The following is a 19901-nucleotide window of genomic DNA, read 5'->3' on the forward strand; positions in this document are numbered from 1 at the left end:
AATGAGATACAAAAATGTTCTGACATTTAATTCAGTTCTCTGTCTTGAGTCATGGCCATTTCTAAATTTGTCAGGGAAACGTTGTCATCTGGTGGTGCAAACATGCATTACATCAGAAACCTGTACAGGCATGATTATGTTCTTTATTCCTGGTTCTTATATTCCTTTTTTCTTTATTTTACATGTCCTCTATGTTACAAATATATATATTTTCAGTTAATAATTAGTTGCTAATTTACAATGATGCTTTATTTTAACACAGAAAATAAACAAATAACATTTTCTTCCATGCAAAGCTTAAAGAGATTTTGTTTATTTTTCTAACAATATAAAAACGCCCACCTCTTTAAATGGCACATTCCCCGCCCCCCCCCCCCCCTTACAGAAACAAGACGTCTTGAGTGATTTCAACAAGGACGTGTGGATCACACAGTTTACAGAAAAGTGATTATTTTGGTGACTCGATAGAGCGAGGACAGACAATTTGCTGATGTAGCAAGACAAGTTAGTAAACCCCATTTCCCCATCCCACCAGTTCAAGCACGAACTTCAAACCCCCTCAGTGCAATCTGAGATACAGGTGATATGACAGTACATGCATGATAAAAGATGACTGGAAAAAAAACAATGCCACCATTCCTGTGGTGACTTAAAAGGCTATATAGGAACACATACAGCATTCTGACAGGGTGCCAGCAATGGCGATGATGACCTAGAAGGTGGGGGTGTCTAAAAGGGTCAATTTCATGGCATTGCAAAATAATAGGAGACATGTAAAACAAAACAAAACCTTAGTGACAGGAACCCTGGTGAGGTAGACATTGCTCGAGCTTAGATCTAGAAGCGGATTGGTCGTCCACTACAGAGAACTGAAAACATAGGTCACGTTTCCTGTCCCCATCTTCAACCGAGCCATCTGATTGGTTGTGGATTTTCCACAGTTTAAACCTGTTCCTTCTACACTACTGCTCTCTTCACTACACCTATGAGCAGGGGAAAGTGGGCGGGACAATAGAAGTAGGTTAACAGGTACAGGGAATATGAATGGGCCTTGAGCCCAAAGCACACAGCGTTGCCTATTATGTGTACTGTGCGTCGTCACCGGGTGTGGCCTTACAAAAAGACATTTGAAGTGTATCTGTATGAGCCGGTGTAAGAACATGTGTATGTCTCTGGCCGTGTGCTCTGGACTCCAGCCACGTCCCAACCTCCAGGGAGGCAGGTTCAGAGGTCAAAGGAGGTCTCTCCCTCTTCCAAACCATAACATGGTGACTCTTCATGAAGTTTCTCTCCGAAAGCTCGCATTATGCTGCCAAAAGACTGATATATATATATATGCTGTGAGCAATCATGACCGACAACTACACTTGGTTCAAAATCCCATTTACTGTCCTATGGCAAACACTGAAGGGTTAGCAGAGATAAACCTGAATAGCAGTTCCTATGTTGGACTCTTGACAGCATAAACTAGCCAACACAGACAGGCCTAATTCCAGTCCAGTCTCTCTATCACATCCCTATCCCTGGAGCCTTCCCGACCTCTCCACATCTTATGGAGGAGAAGGACAACAAGGACTCCAGTGGCGGGTTTAATTAGGTTAAATTACACATCATTATAATCGTCAACTGACTTTAGGCTTCATCGTTGGGCTGTACGGAAGATGTCTGGATCAAACTAGCTGCTCAATCTGTCAATGGAAGATTTGTCACGAAAAAAGAAAGAAAAAAGAACTTTATGAGGCGGTCTCACACCCTGAGCCCCAGAACCGGTCCAATGCCCAGAGCGAGGGAGCTGGTCCAGTTCAGAAAGCCTTCTTCTCCAGCCGGTCCAGGATGAGCTGGATCCTCTTCACGGCCTCCTTGCGGGCCAGCCTGACCGTGTCCAGTCCCTGCGTCTCCACAGAGTCCAGCTCCAGCAGCTCCTTGGTCAGCAGTTCCTCCAGGTACCGGTAACTCTTGTCCGATTTTTTGCCCACAAACTCGTCAACGTCCTCCTGGAGCAGAAGCACCCGAGCCATGATCTGCTGGACCTTGGCCAGGCTGGGGTTGTCGCTCAGGGGCTGGGGCCCTATCGGGCCCTGCGGCTGGGGTGGAGCTTGGGGGCCTAGGGGTTGAGGGGCTGGGCCACAGGGTGAAGGCTCACCCTGGGATGGCCTAGGCTCCGTCTGTCCGCTCCCCTTCACCGTTCTGTTGTACATCTGGGGCGGGGAGCTGAAGTCTACAGGTTTCCCGTTGGGGGGGTTTGGGGAGGGTGCCGGCCTGGGTTTGGGGCCCACTTGTGGGGCTCGTTGGTGCTGGTGTGGCTGAGGTCCTGTGTAGTGTTGGTCCTGACGCATTAAAAGAAGAGAAAGGAAGTTACAAAAGAAGGAATAGTGTTAGAATTAATATTGGATCAAATTCAATTTGAAAGCCCTTGACCCTCTAATACCCTTTCTGACTCATTCCCCCCCCTCACGCATTTACAGTAATAAGAGTGGTCTGAAAACAGGAGTTGGCTGTAACAAAGGGCTTGGCTTCCTAAGAGCTCTCACCTTGGGTTGGTACGGTGGGGGGGCTCCGGTGCCGGTCCCAGGCCAGGCTGGGGGCTGTGCAGGACGCACTGGGTTCCCATAGTGGCTGTGGGCGGGCTGGGTGCCAGGCGGCCACTGCTGCTGGGGCTGCTGCTGTGGCTGCTGCTGTGGGTGCGAGGGCCCGTATGCACCAGGGTGGGCCCAGGCCTCAACCTGGGACCTGGGGTGAAGACCCTGCCCAGCAGGGTATGGTGGGTTTTGGGGCAACGCGTGACTCCCTTCCCCGTAGTGGGGATAAGACCCAGGGGGATATCCAGGACCCTGTAGAGAGGGGTAGATGTTACAGAGGCAAGGTCTGTTGCAAGGTCTCCTTGAGGTACAAAAGGTCAGAGAGCTCATTTTATGTTGAGCAGGTTCAAAACACAAGAGATAAGATCGAACAACTGCTGTACAGCAAAAGCAGACTCTCAAACAGGAAAAACAGTCGTTGTATATCATGTCATATGGGCCTACTTATATATTGATCAATATAGTAACACGAAGACCACCACATAACAATATGAAAATACCAATGGATAACATAAGGTAATACAGTCATCTACTGATTGAGATTAACAAGTTCAAATAGTCAACCCTTCCATGACTTCCATCCCTTCCACACTACTCAACATCTCAGACCAGTGTTAGGAAGAACATACCCCTTGACAGTGTGTAGCGGGATAGTGGTGGTGATGGTGGTGTTGGCCGTGTGATTGCCCGGAGCCCCCTGTGCTCTGCTCCGGCCCTGGGCAGCCTTGGCACTGGGCAGGGTACGGCCCTGGCTGCTGCCCTGGAGGCATCTGGTCGGCGCAGTAGAAAGGGTTGGACGGGTGGAAAGCGTTCTGCGAATACTGGCCCTGACCAGGGCTGTACACATGGCCGCTAGGATATGTTGGCATTGCCTTATGAAAAAGGAAAATAAGAGGTGAGGAAAGGGGCAGAGAAAAGGAGACAGAGAAAAGTTACGAGAATGAGATAGTGAGGGACGAATGGAGAGAGATCGAGAGAGACGAATGGAGAGATAGAGAGAGAGAGAGAGAGAGAGAGAGAGAATGATTGTCATTTCTGTGGGTCTGAATAGAGGTGTCAGAGAAAGGCGAAGGCACTTAAGAGTCTTTGGATAAGCCTTGCTGTGACATAACATGATGGCGTACCTGGGGATTGTAAGGAGGCTGTGGATCTGATCCCGAGGCAGGATATGCATTAGCATAGTGCCCTGTGCAATGGGACTGGGGGTACCAGTAGTTTGAAGGGTACCCAGGATATTGTGAAGCGTCCTAAAAACACAACATTAGAGGCCATAGACGATAATGGAATAGCTTGTTTTCGTAAGATTTTCTGAGAGTATGTAACATCATTTGTTAATGGGCTGAACTCTGAAATGGTTGCCGAACTGTGTGAAATTTGTTTCTGGGGGAATGTTTAATTAATGCATATTTATAGTCTTAGCCTACTACTACTTAGCTACTGACAATGTGTTCCGCATACAGAATGTAGCTATAGAAGACTGACTTCTACACTGATCTTTTATCAACTAAAAGATCTGCTGGAATATTATTGCCCATAATGTGTTATGTAGTCACGTCAGGAGAAAACGTGCAATAAAGCAAAAGTGCCAGCTCGCCAGCATGCTATTAATGGGTGCTAGCTAGCTTGCAAAATAGCTGTAGTGCTACACTAGCTAGCTAGATAAGAAAGGATTAGGCTAATTTCGTGCTAGCTGTCTATAGTACGATTTGAAATTGTTTGCTGAAATGGCTTTAGTTTCATTCAGTACAATTGAGAGCTTAGTATAATCAACTTTCGATATCCACTTACCATAGCGTTATTCCAGTTGACGTTATTATTTTCCGAGTTGTAATTCGCAGGCCAGGCGGACTTGGGAGTGGACTGCATTTGATGATGATGCATCACTCGACTGTCCCTTGTACTCCTATCATTTTACATGAAAAAATACACCTTTATTGAATTTGGTATCAATAAGATATCCCTGACCTGTAAAACCAATTTGTTGGTTTAATCAAAAGTACAGATTCTTTTAGGTGATGTAATGTGCAGGAAATGTTTAAGTTCTAGCATAATAGTGAGGTACTGTCACTTTAATTTCTATATGTGCGTCATAGAATTGAGTCCTGTTTGGCCAATAGGCATTCAGATTTAACAGCTAATTGCGTCCAGTGCATCTTTTTATCCAATAACAATGGAGGAACGCGGAAATCGAAATAAGACTCCAATGGACGTTTTTAATCAATGTCCAACAAAATTCGTTGATAATATACATTACTTCGTGGTTTAATGTATTTATATCTCTACATACATTAATAGCAAACATTATAACTCTCAATGGCGATAAAGAAAAAAGTGATTGAGAGGTTAAAATTCCACAGGAAGTCTTTCTGAAGTGTACTCATGTGCTTCCTGTTGGGATACTTCACATACAAAATTCATGGCTTGATAACATAAAGATACAAAGATTATAATTGCAGACATAATTACACACGCTCAAAATGAATTACATGCCGGGGACAGCGAGTCTAATCGATGATGTCGATAGTAAGTTGGGATGTTGCAGACACCGTGGAACGATGTTCAAAACCAGATACTTAGCTATGGGTTGTTGATCATTTTGACTGACTTGACAACGTGCGTGTATAATTATAATGGTCTAGGGCGACCTTGCAACATTGTATCACAAAGGTTTGGGTACACTTGGGATCGTTTACGTATATCTAGGTTGTAAATAGATTAATTTTCTCTCGCAGAAAAACACCTTGTACTGCTCCGTGATGGAAGAACGCTGATTGGGTATCTCCGAAGCATTGACCAGTTTGGTATGTCAAGTTAACTATTTGGCTGCATTCCCCTCAATTGTACCGTTTCATGTAGAAGATATAAACTATATCTTAATCTCACAAAATATGAGTTCCCAAAAAAAGGCGATGTGATGCTGAATTTTTGCGGATACTTGCTGCTCCGTAACTCTTGGATTATTTTGCAGCCAATCTAGTTTTCCACCAAACTGTGGAGCGCATCCATGTGGGGAAAAAGTTTGGAGATATTCCTCGAGGAATATTCATTGTGAGAGGAGAAAATGTTGTCCTTCTCGGGGAGATAGTAAGTATCCACAATAACCACCAAGTCGCCATTTTATGTGTATTGTGTATGATTCCCTCACCTCACATTGCTGCACCTCATGGCATTCAGTGTGGCTACATTATACACCTGAATAGATATACAGTTAGTATACTTATACATATCCCTGCATGGGATACAAAAAAAATGTTACTTTGTGTGACCAGGACTCCCATCTTTTCCCAGGACATGGACAAGCCATGCGACACAGTACTACAGCAGGTGTCCATAGAGGAGATCTTGGAGGAGCAGCGATCGCAGCAGCAGGCCAAGCAGGAGACGGATAAGGTGAAGATGCAAGCCCTGAAGGATAGAGGCCTGTCCGTTCCCAAAGCAGACAACCTGGATGAATACTGACACTACCTTAATTGCTCTTAGTTTTGTTGGACTCATCGGTTTCAATGCTGAAACCAAGGTTGTTTTTGGGAAGAGGATGGGAGTGCGGTTTGATGCTACACCCCTCACACCAAATACTGTACTTATCTCATTTTACCGGTTCAAGAGAGAGATTTATAAAGCGATCCTTTTTCTTTCAAGTATGTGTTGAAACAGAATTTAAGGATTTTCGGGGCGTACCTAACTAAACTGAGTTAGTCCACATTTGATGATTATGTTAAAAGAATATATCATTTTGTTATCTCAGCACTTACAACATTTGTCACTATAGGCCTATGACTTCATAATGATGGACTATCATTTTGAGATTGTGTAAAATGATCAAACTGTAATGGTCAGATTTCTTTTCGATTAAAATGATTTCATTTTTTTACTTGGCTGAGAGGTCATCTATTTGCTTTTGTTTTTACTGATTGACCTTCGTGTCTGATTCTATTACTCCTAAATACCTACATTTTAAATCAGGACTCACGTTTTTGTGCCAGAAGATGACGACCGATTTCATTACTTAACGTAGGCTACACATCTGTAGATTTGTGCAGTGCCAACAGTATATTTAAGACCAAGACATTTATTTTGAAAAACCGCAACAAGTCATGGCCCGGAAGTACTCTCGGCCAAAATACATCCTTTTGAGCTAGCTAGTTAACGTGAGCTAGAGCTTGTACTACAATTTTGGAATTTAAGACTTATTTGATCTGATAACTGACTGAGCGAGCAAGGTAACTAACCAATGACAAATGTTTCTTCATGTCTGTTAGCTTTCTAGCACGTTTAAAACCAGAATGTTCGGTATATGCGCAACTTAATGTTGGCTAGTAGCTAACTGTACCCGTGGACTACAAAGCTAGTTAGCTGGTAGCGTTAGTCAGTCTGTGTGTTATCGTTACAGCCAGCATATTGTTTTTTACTGTACAACAGTATTATCCAGCGATCCTACAAAGCTTGAATACAGCCAAAGCTACTAATGTGGAAAGCTTGCCAGCATCTGTCAGACAGCAGTCATTGTGCAATATTAGTTAGCAACATACTGTCATGACGCTTATAAAGTTAAACTAACTGAATGAACCCTCTTGTATTGTTTTTCTTTATGCAAACAAAGCGTCCGTCATGTCTATGTCCCATCTCTATGGGAAGAGAGCAGGGGAGGAGGAGGACGGGGTTGAGTTTGAGAGCTTCGAGGTGACAGATTGGGACCTGGCCAATGAATTTAACCCAGAGCGCCGCAGACATAAACAGACCAAGGAGGACACCATCTACGGAGTCTGGGCTGAGAGAGACTCCGATGAGGAGAGACCCAGCTTTGGGGGAAAGAGGTCTGTGTGTGTTTTTTTTAAGAAGATGGCTGGCTGTGAAGTGGACAGATTGTAGACAGATCCACAGAAAAACGAAATACAGTTCCCCCACAAGGATACTCCTACTGTGGCTTACATAGTCAGATATTCATTATGAAGTCTGTCATGCAACTGTGGCCCGATGAGGATGTACAGCACAATTCACTTACAATAGACAAACATCATTATTGTATGTCACTGCTAAATGACTGAAAGGTAAACATAGCATATGTTACACCTGGCTAGCTTATTAAATGACATGTGAATGACGATGTATGTATGTGTGTGTGTCAGGTCCAAGGACTACACCGCCCCGGTGAGTTTTGTGAGTGCGGGGCTGAGGAAGCCTGCGGCTGAGGAGAAGACCCAGCAGCCGAGAGAGGGAGGAAGCTCGGATTACTCTGACGACGATGACGACCCGCCCCCCGCGCCGGCCCCTCCCCCCTCCCGTGTCACCGCCCCCAAGAAACTGCAGACGGTGCGTTTCAACGCCATCGGCATCACGAGCATTGGACAGGGAGAGAGGGATTCATGTGTGTTGTTCTGATTGCATGCGTTCCTTCCCTACAACCCCTGTCTTGTTCCAGGGAGGTAACTTCCGAGTCAACCAATCCCAGAGGACCTTCGCGGCCGGTATCCGGGCAGGACAGGACATAGGCACCTGGGAAAAACACACGCGCGGGATTGGACAGAAACTCCTCCAGAAGATGGGATATGTACAGGGGAAAGGACTTGGCAAAAACGCCCAAGGTGAGTAAGATTGCACTGTTCTGATCACAAGAGGATCAGATAGAGGTAAACAGACAGTCGGGTCAGATGAAGCGAATGATGTGCTGGGACGTGTGTGTGTGTAGGTATCGTGACCCCCATTGAGGCCAAGGTCCGGAAGGGGAAGGGGGCAGTGGGTGCCTACGGCAACGAGCGAACCCAGCAGAGCCTTCAGGACTTCCCTGTAGTGGACTCTGAGGAGGAGGAGGAGAAGGTAGGGTCCTTCGCATGCCTGCTTTCCTCATATCCTACATGCTCGATCCCTCCCATCCCCCTGTGACGACCAACCTCAGCTAGTGGGAGTGACGAGCGGTGGTCTCACTTCCTGTTCCCCTCACTTCCTGTTCCCCTCACTTCCTGTTTCCCCTCACTTCCTGTACCCCTCACTTTCTATCTCTCTGCGTAGGAGTTCCAGAAGGAGCTCGGCCAATGGCGTCGAGATCCAGGAGGCGCAGGGGGCAAGAAGAAGCCCAAGTACTCCTACAGGACTGTGGAGGAGCTGAAGGCTAAAGGCAAGCTGGTCGGACGGAGCACACACACCCCCGCCGGAGAGCTGGCCCAAGTGAAGGTGAAGTGGGAACGCACACACACACACACACACACTCGCTCACATACTCAGACACATACACACCCTCAATGCAGAGCGTCATTTTGACATGAACACGGTCTCTCTCTCCCCCCCCCCCCCCCCCCCCCCCCCGCCCTCCAGGTGATCGACATGACCGGCAGGGAGCAGAAGGTGTACTACAGCTACAGTCAGATGACCAACAAGCACAGTGTTCCCGAGGAGGCTCCGCTGAGCATGTCCGCCCGCGACCAGAAGCCCTCCGGCTTCGCTCTCCCCGAGCTGGAGCACAACCTGCAGCTGCTCATCGACCTGACGGAGCAGGACATCCTGCAGGTGACCTGTGAACCCCAGATGCCCTGCGTCTCAAAACGCATGCTTTTTATAAACCGTTTTGATAGCAAGAAATGTATGCTGGCTTGCATACTGGGACAGATGCAGTAGGACAACCTCTCTCTCTTTCCTCCTTCTCCTCCTGTCTTCCCTCCTCTCTCTACCTGCCCTCTCTATTTCTCCTTTCGCTCTCTCCCAACTGTCCTCCTGTCTCTCTCTGTCTCTGTCTCTCTACCCATCCTCCTCTCTCTCCTCCCGCCTGCAGTCGGCGAGGCGCCTGCAGCACGAGCGGGACGTGGTGGTGTCCCTGAGCCACGAGTCGGCGGGCCTCGAGACGCGCCTGGAGGTGGAGCGCGGAAGCATCCGGAGGCTGGAGGCCGTGCTGGGGCTGGTGGAGCGCTTCCAGGGCGGGGAGACGGCGCCTGGGGACGGACCCAGCCTCCAGGTACCCACCCCACCCTAAACGCATCCCCTAGACTGCTGTGTTTCTGTGGAAGCTCCGTCCGTGAGGGCTGGTTGTGACCGGGGGGGGACGTGGGGCCTTGTGATCTCCAGGAGTGCGCACGCATCTTTGAGACCCTGCAGACAGAGTACTACGAGGAGTATAAGACCATGGGCCTGGGAGACCTGGCGGTGGCCGTGGTCCACCCCCTGCTCAGAGAGAAGCTCCGCACCTGGGACCCTCTGAAGGTATTCAGTCCACACACACCTACATACACACACACACACACACACAGTGTCGCGTGCACACAAGAATACTTTTTTTTAACACGTTTGGTGTTTAAAGCTGTACCCCCTCCCCCCCATGTCTCCCCCCTGCAGGACAGTTCCTATGGGCTGGAGGAGGTAGGTCAGTGGAGAGCCATTCTAGAGTCTGGACAGTTCCACTCCAGTACCCCTGAGACACATATGGATCCCTACCACAGGTACACACACACACAAACCCAACACACGCACTTGGGTGTGAATCGATCATCAATTGCTAAACTTGCATATTAGGCTTCACACATCCTAGGCCCTATTATAAGTGTGTGTGCGTGCCCGTGTGTGTGTGTACACTAGGCTGTTGTGGGAGGTGTGGATGCCGGTGCTGAGGGTGTGTGTGTCGAGCTGGCAGCCCCGTATGGTGGGCCCCATGGTGGACTGTGTGGAGGTGTGGGCCCCCCTCCTCCCTCTCTGGACACTGGATCATCTGCTGGAACAGCTCATCTTCCCCCGGCTGCAGAGAGAGGTGAGGCCTATACACACACACACACACACACACTCACAAGCACATTCTCCAATGGTGACACAGATGTGAGCAGTTGTGTAGACATAACATATTTAGACACTCTGTTTGAACACATTATATAATACGTAAGCACATTCACACACATTGTGTGTTTACGTTTGGATTCACAGGTGGACAACTGGAACCCTTTGACGGACACGGTGCCCATTCACTCCTGGCTCCACCCCTGGTTGCCTCTGCTCCAATCGCGGCTGGAGCCTCTGTACCCGCCCATCCGCAGTAAACTGGCCAATGCCCTGCAGCGCTGGCATCCGAGCGACGCCTCGGCCCGCCTCATCCTGCAGCCCTGGAAGGACGTGTTCACGCCGGGCGCCTGGGAGGCCTTCCTGGTCAAAAACATCATCCCTAAACTGGGTATGTGAGGGTCACTCGCGCACCACGTAGTCCAGACGCTCGGACAAACGGCCTCGCCAAGGTCGCTCTACTCCACGCAATCCTTTCCTCACTCGTCTTTCTCAATTCCCTCTCTTCGTCCTCCTCTCTCTCTCGCTCACCCTTTCTGTCTCCCCCTCGTATCCCTCTCTTCATCCCCTCCCTCTCTTCCCTCCCTCCTTTCCTATATGCCCTTCTATCCTTCTCTCCACTCCTCCCTCTCGCTCCTGTCCAGCTCTGTGTCTGGGGGAGCTGGTGATCAACCCTCACCAGCAGCAGATGGAGCCCTTCCACTGGGTGATGGACTGGGAGGGCATGCTGTCTCCCTCCAGCCTGGTCTCTCTGATGGACAAACACTTCTTCCCCAAGTGGCTACAGGTGTGTGTGTGTGTGTCCACTATAGAGCATTCTGTAGCTGCTAGCTTTCTGTATTTCCATGTTTTAAATGTGTGTGTGTGTGTGTAGGTGCTGTGTTCGTGGCTCAGTAACAGCCCTAACTACGAGGAGATCACTAAGTGGTACCTGGGCTGGAAGACCATGTTCAGTGATGCGGTGTTGGCCCAGCCGCTGGTCAAGGACAAGTTCAACGAAGCTCTGGACATCATGAACCGTGCGGTGTCCACGGGCATGGGTCAGTGGGGATTCACACGCTCGTTCTGCTCTGCGAGACTTTGCTTTTTTTAACATACACACACACACAAACAGTGAGTGTTTTCTCAACCATACCTTCGGAAGTTAACACAAAACCCCTCCCTATCCATCTCCCCACCCCCTTCCTCTCTGTCTGTCTCTCTCTGTCTCTCTCTCTCTCCCACCCCCCAGGCGGTTACATGCAGCCAGGCGCCAGGGAGAACATCGCCTACCTCACCCAGACGGAGAGGCGGAAGGACTTCCAGTACGAGGCCCTGCAGGAGCGCCGCGACGCCGAGAGCGTGGCCCAGAGGGGCATTGGCGTCAGCCTGCCCACCAACTTCAAAGACCTGATCCAGACCAAGGCCGAGGAGAACAACATCGTCTTCATGCCGCTGGTGGCCAAGCGGCACGAGGGCAAGCAGCTGTACACGTTCGGGCGCATCATCATCTACATCGACCGAGGGGTGGTGTTCGTCCAGGGGGAGAAGACCTGGGTGCCCACGTCGCTCCAGAGTCTGATCGACATGGCCAAGTGAGGGGCGGAGAGAACGCGAGGAGGGCGAGGGAGAAGGAAAAATCCACGTGTTGTGTATTTGTTGCTTTTGTTTGGAATAAATGTATGAAAGAAGTCTCTGGAACCATGAATAAAAACCATTTTTTGACTTTTGTACTTGAGCCCCCTTGGTTTGTAAATGCCTTGAGCTTATTTTGTAAACGTAAAAACATTTTTTTTTTTGTAATTTCGGCAAAAAGAAGTTGATCAGTAGGATTGAAGCCCTTTGTCCAAAGTCCGCCAGAGGGCGCAATACGCCTGAGAGCGAGCTAGAGTTACCACAGAGGAAGCCTCCAGGATCCCACGGTGCTTTGCGGGAACGAAGACCGACTGATTACAACTCATTTTAGACGCAATTGTTTTTATAAATATAAAACTATTTTGTATAGTTACTCAGTTTTTACCTCTCTCGCAGGTGAGTCCACAATGTTGAGCATCTAAGCAGCTACGCACTGTATTTAGTTAGTAGTAGTAGTGCATGAAAAGCAGATAAAACAACTTCAGGTGGTTTGAAATGTTAGCACTAGGTTAGCTAAAAGAAATGGCTAACAAGGCTGTTGAGTGTGAATGATATTTCAGCGCGTCGGGTTTTGTACTATACGGATTCCTATTTTAGCCGTTTGTATTATGGTGTAATAAAAAAAACGGTCAATGATGTTCCCAGGGCCTTGTATTAGAAAGCCATGTCCTCAGATGTTGTTGTGAAGAAACGCAAGGCGAAGGTGGTCCGCAGCGAGACAGGCACTCCGGAAGGGAAGCGAGGACGCGGAGAGGGGGACCAGGTAAACAGGCGTCATTTCATGTGTTCGGACAGTCAGTTAAGTTATAAGCCAAGAAGCTTACCCTGGTGTGACGTTTGCCTATGGCGCATAACATCACATACGTCAAGGGCAACGTCCTCAAAGTTGTACAACATGTCTTGTGGTTGCTAAGCACAGAGGCCAATAGACAGTCGTGCAGTTGTTGACTGAAACTGCGCGTGTATGTGGGCAGGATGTGCGTGTGTACAGTGAGGAAGTGGAGTTAGATGGCCGTGACCCTGAGAAGGACTACCAGCAGTACAAGCAGACATGTGACAGTCTTGCCAAACTCATGGAGGAAATCCAGGATCTGAAAGCCCAAGGAGCCAAGGATGGGGTGAGACACATACACACACCCGTCACTGTTAACAACCACATCCCACATGCAACTACATTCCAGCCCAGTCAATGGAATCACCTGGGATTCGATTCATTGTGATTCACACTTAAGGTTTCACTAGTAAAGGCAGTTGTTGTTCAAACTGAGGTGAGGTGGAGCAGGGCCAGAACCCAGGCTGACCCCTGCTCTGTCTGGCCCCACCAGTGTGCAGAGGTAGAGGAGAAACGCATGCAGAGCTGCATCCACTTCATGAGTCTGAAGAAGCTCAACCGCCTGGCTCACATGAGGCTGAAGAGAGGCAGAGACCAGACTCACGAGGTAACACACACACACACACAGATACTTGGGAGGTTTGGGAGGCACTGTGAATGTACAAAGATTTGGTTTCATTCCCTTCTCTCTCTCTCTCTCTCTCTCTCTCTCTCTCTCTCTCCCTGCCCCTCTTCCCCCTCTCTCTCTCTCTCTCTCCCTGCCCCTCTTCCCCCTCTCTCCCCCTCCCCCTCCAGGCTAAGCAGAAAGTGGATGGGCTGCACCTGCAGCTGCAGAACCTGCTCTACGAGGTCATGCATCTGCAGAAGGAAATCAGCAAGTGTCTGGAGTTCAAGTGAGTCCCAGCTGCTCCGTAACTGGAACACCGTGGTCATGTGATTTCTCCTCTAGCCTGTAAACATCTGGCCTGGGGCCCAACTGCAGGAATCCCCGTCATTAAACCTTGCTGTGTCGTCATTCTCTCTCTGTCTCTGTGTGTCTCCACCCCCTCTAACCCCTCCTCTCTCACCCCCAGGTCTAAACACGAGGAGATAGACCTGGTGAGTGTGCAGGACTTCTACCAGGAGGCTCCCCAGGACATCGCCCGGCCCTCCCTGACCCGGGACGACCCCCACCAGCTCACCCTGGCACGCCTGGACTGGGAGCTGGAGCAGAGGAAGAGGTGCATGCGCGCGCACGCCAGCCCAAACACGTACACTATCACGCACACGCTAGCCCACACACGTAACACTATCCCTCACACACTGGAGAAGAAGAAGAGCGTGACAGAGTGCTGTGTGGGTTGCCAGGTTGGCCGAGCAGTACAGGAACTCCCAGTCGTCTAAAGAGAAGATCCTGAAGGCCATCGAGGTGAAGAAGGAGCACCTGAACAGCCTCCAGCCTGGACTCAACGCCATCATGCAGGTACACACACACACACCTGAGTTTGCGTGCCCGCAGGTACACACACTCAGTCTTCCTACAGGCTCACACGCACTCTCGGTGGTTTGTCAGTAATGACTTGGGACATCGATGTAGTTTAGCATACACTTTGAACCAAAGTGAAAAGTTTGCTTGTCTAGTGTACGTGAATCGTCTCTACATCCCTTGAACTTAATCAGCTCTGATATCATCTTTCTGTTCTCTCCCTCCCTCCATCTCCCTCCCTCTCCCTCCCTCCCTCTCCCTCCCTCCCTCCCTCCCTCCCTCCCTCCCTCCCTCCCTCCCTCCCTCTCCCTCCCTCCCTCCCTCCCTCCCTCCCTCTCCCTCCCTCCCTCCCTCCCTCCCTCCGTCTCCCTCCCTCTCCCTCTCCCTCCCTCCCTCTCTCTCCCTCCCTCTCCCTCTCCCTCCCCCTCCCTCCCTCCCCCTCCCTCCCCCAGGCGTCCCTCCCAGTGCAGGAGTATCTGTCCATGCCGTTTGAGCAGACTCAGAGGCAGACCGAGATCGCCCGCCACCTCCCCCCGCCTCTCTACGTCCTGCTAGTGCAGGCCAGTGCCTACGGACAGGCCTGCGGTGAGTGTGTGTGTGTGTGTGTGTGTGCACCTCTGCTCCTCTATTACCAGTGTTATGAAGTGTAGCTCCTGTGATGTGTGTGTGTGTGTGTGTGTGTATTCATTGCTACTACTGTTGTTCAGTGACTATGGTCTGACCAGGTTGTGTGTGTGTGTGTTTCAGAGAAGAACCTGAGTGTGTCTATTGTTGGAGATGTGGACGAGGCCAAGGCCTTGTCTAAGCCTCCTGAGGACTCCCAGGGTAAGCAGCTCACACACGCACTCCTCTCACCCACACACACACACATGCTCACACACACACACACAGTCCTTCACACATACACATTCCTTATTAGTAGTTTCCTGCAGGAGATGTGGTGTAAAGTAGTGTTAGTGGATCACTGTTCTGACGTGACCTCTGTCTGTCTCTGTGTTTATCTGCGTGTCTGCCTGCCTGTGTGTGTGTGTTGTGTGTGTGTGTGTGTTTGTGTGTGTCCAGATGATGAGAGTGACTCAGATGCTGAGGAGGAGCAGGAGAAGACGGTGAGTGAAGCCTGTCCTTACCCTGTCCATCCACCAGGGGTCACTGTCCCTCCACGCTCTCCCCCTCTCACACACACACACACACTGCCTCCACGTGTCATCCAGTTCACCTGGCCTCTTTAGACCTCACTCTTCGACACACACATCTGAGGGAGAAGAAAGGAGAGCCATCAGCCCTTCCTGCTTCAGTCCTCCGCCAGTCAGGGGATTATGGGAATAAATGAAAGGTGTGGCTATTAGTCTGTAACCCAAGCCCAACACACACTCCTGTCTCCCTCTTTCTCTCACACACACGCACACAGACACACACGGTTGATTATGAATGATTTATTTCTGGGTTCCATTTTTGCTGAAGGATACTCCAATCTCTCCTTGTGGGCCTGTCTGACCAGCCTGATCACATTACTGCTGCGCTGTCCCTGTTCACCTCAGCTCTCACTATCCCCCCTCCCTCCCTCCCTCCCTCCCGTCTATCCTTCCTGTTTCCTATCCTCCCTCTCTCCCTTCGATCCTCTCTTCCTAGTTCCTATCCTTCCATCCTTTCTTACTTCAACCCTCATTTGTTCCCTTCCTTTCTTCCTTCCTCCCTCGCTTCCCGTCCCACTCCCAGGGTAGACCTGAACGGCACCAAGTCTTCAGTGTGCTTCATGCAAGCCTTCGATGAGGTAGCGATGGACAGTTTTGTGTCACTGTGGGGGTGACTAACCCCCCCCTTCTCTCTCTCTCTCTCTCTCTCTCTCTCTCTCTCTCTCTCTCTCTCTCTCTCTGTGTCTGTCTCTCTCTGTGTGTCTCTCTCTCAGAAGAGAAGGAGGGCCACCACAGGGGGTCAGCTGGATGACAAGCGCCGGGTGATGCTGAAGAGACACCCCCTCTCTCTCCGTCTGGACATCAAGTGTAAAGGTAGGCGCACACACACACCAGCGCCCCAAGGTCCAATCTAGAGCCTGCTGTGATGTCATAGGCTCCTCTGCTGCCCCCCTGGTGGTCACAGCGAGGCTCATGACTGGCTGGGAAGAGGCTTCTGCATTGCAGGCGCAACTTTAGTGTGTCTGTGTGTGTGTGAGAGAGATGGAGGGAGGGAGAGAAATATATTGTGGAGAGCTGGCAGAGTTATGAGGATGCAGCACTTACACGAAGCCCATTTTCATGGTTTCATTATCCTCTCGTTTATCCCTCTCACTCTTTCCCTCCCCCTCTCTCTCTTTCCCTCTCTGTCCCCCAGTGTCCTCTGATGCAGCTTGTGGTTGATTTTGTTGTTGTTTACTGCGGCGAGAAAGCCACCAGGGTGTATGTGTGTGGACAAGTGTCATTGAGTTCTCTCACTGCAGAGCCGGGGGCCAAGCTCCACCGCTGACCTTGCCTCTAGCTGGTGCACACACACACACACACACTAAGCTGTTCCTTCTGTCCTCGGCGGTGCGCCCAGACGGCAGTGTTCTCCAGCTGTTCTTCTACTACCTGATGAACCTCCACATCTTGACCGTGAAGGCCAAGGTCTCCACCACCGTCGACCTCACATCCGCCATCAGCGCAGGGTCAGTCTGGCTCTGTGTGTGTCTGTGTGTGTGTGTGTGTCTCTCTATGTCTGTATTTATGAACGTGTGTGTTTGTAGATCGGCATCTGGAGTTGTGTCTTGTGGCGGTTTGCGTGACGGTGTGCGTGTATATCAGCGTCTGCAGCTGTTGTGTGTGTGTGTGTGTGTCTACATGAGTGTGATATTCCTGTATTTACAGGGAGCTGTTGAACTCCGACACACTGCTGAACTGCCTCTTTGCTAACGACCAGGGACAGGAGACGCCCAACCCAGCTAACCGCTATCAGTTTGATAAAGTGGGGTAAGGATGCTAACGGCTATCAGTTTGATAAAGTGGGGTAAGGATGCTAACGGCTATCAGTTTGATAAAGTGGGGTAAGGATGCTAACGGCTATCAGTTTGATAAAGTGGGGTAAGGATGCTAACCGCTATCAGTTTGATAAAGTGGGGTAAGGATGATAACCGCTATCAGTTTGATAAAGTAGGTTAAGGATGCTAACCGCTATCAGTTTGATAAAGGGGGTAAGGATGCTAATGGCTAGCAGGGCAGGCGCTAACCACTAGGTGTTCAGTAGAACTAGAAAGAGCAGCAGGTGATCGTGAACGGCCCTGCTTCTCTTCCAGCATCACCACGTTCGGGGACTACGTGGCCGAGCACGGCCACCCCTACGTCTGGGTCCAGAACCTGGGAGGACTGCAGTTCCCCTCCGACACCCCACAGGTGTGTGTGTGTGTGTTTTGGTTTTACTGACCCCGAGGTGTTGTAACAATGCACATATGTTCTCCACAACTTCACGTGCTAGTGGTGACGCTGCTGTGTGTGTGTCAGAGTGCGCGTGCGGGCAGCTGTCTGAGTGCTAGTCACATGGAGACCACCATGAAGCTGCTCAGAGGACGAGTCCAGTCACGGCTGGCCCTGCACAAGCAGTTCTCCTCACTGGGTGAGTACACACACACACACACACAAACATACAAATATCATACACACACGCAGGTCTAACACCACTGCTGGTGGCACAAACAGACACCACACACATGAACACAAACATAGACATTGCACACACAGACACATACGTATACACACAGCAGGTAGCGTGTTTGCTTCGCGGCCCTCATGTCTAACAGAGACGTCGTTCCTCCCAGAGCACAGCATCGTTCCAGTCTCCAGCGAGTGCCAGCAACTGTTTCCTGCTAAGGTCCTCTCTCGCCTGGCCCGCTGGACAACCATCACCCACCAGGAGTACACGGTAAACACCCGCACAGAGCAGGACTGACCCGTCACCTACACACAGCAAGAGCACCCATGTCATGCGTCCACTCGCGTGGTCTGACGTGGAGGTTGTGTTCCGCAGGAGCTGAGCCACACGCAGCACGTGTGCGAGGCGGGCCTGGCCCGGGACACGGACCTCTTCTTCCTGGCCGTGGTGGAGAGAGGCACAGGTACCTGCTCCTCGCTGCTCTGCTGTCATAGGCGGATCTGGGCTGTTAGCCGCGGAGTTGGAGATACTCACAGATTGACTGTTCCCCCTCTCTCTGTGTGTCTCTATTTTTCTTTCTACTCCTCTCTCTATCCCCCTGTCTGTCTCCCCGTCTGTCACTCGATCCCCTTCTCTGTCTCTATCACCCGCTCTCTCTCTATCCGCTCTCTCTCTATCCCCCTCTTTCCTTCTCTCAATCCGCCCCCCTTTCTTTCTTGCTCTTTCTCTCTATTCCTCTCTCTATCTCCATCCCTCCCTCCTTCTCTCTCTCTCTCCCTCAGCCCGTCTCCATGCTGCTGTGGTGCTGAACCCTCGCTACCCAGAAGTCTCTCCCCTGTTCTCTCTCTCGCTCAGCTGGAAGGGCGAGCGCAGCGGCCGCTCCGACGACAACCTCAGGGTGAGAGCCCCCCCCCCCGAAAGCAGACGCTCCACCGTTGGGCTCGGGGCGTGATTGACATCTGTCCCCCCCCCCCCCCCCATATCCCAGGCCATCGAGAGCGAGGTGAACGTGTTCAAGGCGGAGCTGCAGGGGCCCCACCCGGGACACCAGCTGCTGACCAATCAGGTGGCTCGTCTGTGCGTCTGTCTGGATGTGTATTTGGAGACGGACGGCCAGGATGACAGCGTGGAGGGCCCGCGGGAGTTCCCTCGCGAGAAGATGTGTCTGCGCACCGTCAGGTACACACACACACACACACAGTCCCGGGGAAGAGGTATAGCTCAGTGGTAAAGTGTCACACAGTGTATTGCTTTCATGTGTACATACACACACACACGTTAACGTGCACACACTCTTTTGTCTCGTGTCTGCCTGTAGGGGTCCCAATCGTCTGAAGCCCTTCAAGTATAACCATCCTCAAGGCTTCTTCAGTCACCGCTGACCCGCACCTCAACCTGACCTCTGACCTCACCCTGTTATTTGCCCGTTAACTAGCTTAAGACTAGCACCCCGATACAACTTTTGTTTTTTTAAATGTACAACTTCAGCATCATTTAGGCAATAAAATTGTGTTATTTTCATCACAAACATAGTTTTTCCTTCTCTTTAATGTCTACTGCTGGCCTCATCTGTTTTGATCTTTTTTCTCTGGCCCCCCTCTTCTCTCCTCCTTCCCCTCCAGTCGTTCTCCGATGTCCTCTCTTCTTTCCCCACATGTCTATAAATAGTCATCTGCACCAGAGCTGATCATTATGCTGTCGAGGCCCAGCTCTGCTCTCCACGCTGAGTCATTCCCTCTGAGCCGAGAATGCCATAGGACACTCACTCACTCTCTCACACACACACACACTCATACACACACCTACACACCCACACACATACTCTGTCACCTCACACATCTCCGTAAACTCCCTTATCCCTAGTCATGGCTGAAAGGAAACAGGAATGTACAATGTACCTCACCATCTCCCCCAGCGACCAAGCTGACTGGCTGACAACCAGGCAACAGCGGTCCAGGTTGTTCTCCATCCTCCATGCTTACACGGCTGCATGACAGGGCCCCCTGCCTGGCTCTGTCCCTGACAGGCCGTGCCGGCGCTG

General features: G+C 50.5%; 4 protein-coding genes across 4 annotated transcripts; 3 read left to right on the top strand and 1 right to left on the bottom strand.

The window, feature by feature from the left end:
* Positions 1-2: 2 nt before the first annotated feature.
* On the bottom strand, positions 3-4606 carry bag4 (BCL2 associated athanogene 4). Its single transcript, XM_062451085.1, has 5 exons — positions 4368-4606; positions 3704-3826; positions 3209-3451; positions 2532-2831; positions 3-2327 (listed from the first exon to the last, which is right to left on the bottom strand). Exons 1-5 carry the CDS (start codon positions 4458-4460, stop codon positions 1803-1805), a joined length of 1284 nt encoding a protein of 427 aa, XP_062307069.1. The 5' UTR covers positions 4461-4606; the 3' UTR covers positions 3-1802.
* A 337-nt stretch (positions 4607-4943) lies between these two features.
* Positions 4944-6450, top strand: lsm1 (LSM1, U6 small nuclear RNA associated). Its single transcript, XM_062451558.1, has 4 exons — positions 4944-5102; positions 5312-5380; positions 5548-5663; positions 5868-6450. Exons 1-4 carry the CDS (start codon positions 5057-5059, stop codon positions 6036-6038), a joined length of 402 nt encoding a protein of 133 aa, XP_062307542.1. The 5' UTR covers positions 4944-5056; the 3' UTR covers positions 6039-6450.
* A 197-nt stretch (positions 6451-6647) lies between these two features.
* On the top strand, positions 6648-12035 carry tfip11 (tuftelin interacting protein 11). The gene is made up of 15 exons (XM_062451557.1): positions 6648-6799; positions 7180-7393; positions 7706-7889; positions 7999-8161; positions 8266-8393; positions 8586-8747; positions 8889-9080; positions 9343-9522; positions 9633-9767; positions 9900-10003; positions 10140-10308; positions 10479-10722; positions 10976-11118; positions 11206-11371; positions 11563-12035. The coding sequence occupies exons 2-15, from the start codon at positions 7188-7190 to the stop codon at positions 11907-11909; spliced, it is 2523 nt and encodes an 840-aa protein (XP_062307541.1). The 5' UTR covers positions 6648-6799; positions 7180-7187; the 3' UTR covers positions 11910-12035.
* Positions 12036-12185: 150 nt separating this feature from the next.
* thoc5 (THO complex 5) lies at positions 12186-19388 on the top strand. The gene is made up of 20 exons (XM_062451702.1): positions 12186-12341; positions 12591-12708; positions 12920-13063; positions 13271-13384; positions 13573-13670; positions 13851-13997; positions 14125-14239; positions 14695-14827; positions 14990-15067; positions 15305-15348; positions 16149-16248; positions 16775-16883; positions 17083-17184; positions 17508-17604; positions 17713-17824; positions 18027-18130; positions 18236-18323; positions 18643-18758; positions 18849-19039; positions 19179-19388. Exons 2-20 carry the CDS (start codon positions 12610-12612, stop codon positions 19240-19242), a joined length of 2055 nt encoding a protein of 684 aa, XP_062307686.1. The 5' UTR covers positions 12186-12341; positions 12591-12609; the 3' UTR covers positions 19243-19388.
* Positions 19389-19901: the final 513 nt, after the last annotated feature.

Source organism: Osmerus eperlanus, chromosome 25 (assembly GCF_963692335.1).
Source record: "Osmerus eperlanus chromosome 25, fOsmEpe2.1, whole genome shotgun sequence".
In the NCBI taxonomy this organism is placed as follows: Eukaryota; Metazoa; Chordata; class Actinopteri; order Osmeriformes; family Osmeridae; genus Osmerus; species Osmerus eperlanus.

Bases quoted from the DNA above. Each gene is read 5' to 3' on its own strand.
- lsm1 (XM_062451558.1), top strand. From the start codon at position 5,057: ATGAATTACATGCCGGGGACAGCGAGTCTAATCGATGATGTCGATA. The intron at 5,103-5,311 runs GTAAGTTGGGAT...TTTCTCTCGCAG, and splicing joins TCTAATCGATGATGTCGATA to AAAAACACCTTGTACTGCTC. The intron at 5,664-5,867 runs GTAAGTATCCAC...ATCTTTTCCCAG, and splicing joins TTGTCCTTCTCGGGGAGATA to GACATGGACAAGCCATGCGA.
- bag4 (XM_062451085.1), bottom strand. From the start codon at position 4,460: ATGCATCATCATCAAATGCAGTCCACTCCCAAGTCCGCCTGGCCTGCG. The intron at 3,827-4,367 runs GTAAGTGGATAT...TTGTGTTTTTAG, and splicing joins TCAACTGGAATAACGCTATG to GACGCTTCACAATATCCTGG. The intron at 2,328-2,531 runs GTGAGAGCTCTT...TTAATGCGTCAG, and splicing joins CCCCACCGTACCAACCCAAG to GACCAACACTACACAGGACC.
- tfip11 (XM_062451557.1), top strand. From the start codon at position 7,188: ATGTCTATGTCCCATCTCTATGGGAAGAGAGCAGGGGAGGAGGAGGAC. The intron at 7,394-7,705 runs GTCTGTGTGTGT...TGTGTGTGTCAG, and splicing joins CCCAGCTTTGGGGGAAAGAG to GTCCAAGGACTACACCGCCC. The intron at 9,768-9,899 runs GTATTCAGTCCA...TCCCCCCTGCAG, and splicing joins GCACCTGGGACCCTCTGAAG to GACAGTTCCTATGGGCTGGA.
- thoc5 (XM_062451702.1), top strand. From the start codon at position 12,610: ATGTCCTCAGATGTTGTTGTGAAGAAACGCAAGGCGAAGGTGGTCCGC. The intron at 13,385-13,572 runs GTAACACACACA...CTCCCCCTCCAG, and splicing joins GCAGAGACCAGACTCACGAG to GCTAAGCAGAAAGTGGATGG. The intron at 15,349-16,148 runs GTGAGTGAAGCC...TCTCTCTCTCAG, and splicing joins AGGAGGAGCAGGAGAAGACG to AAGAGAAGGAGGGCCACCAC.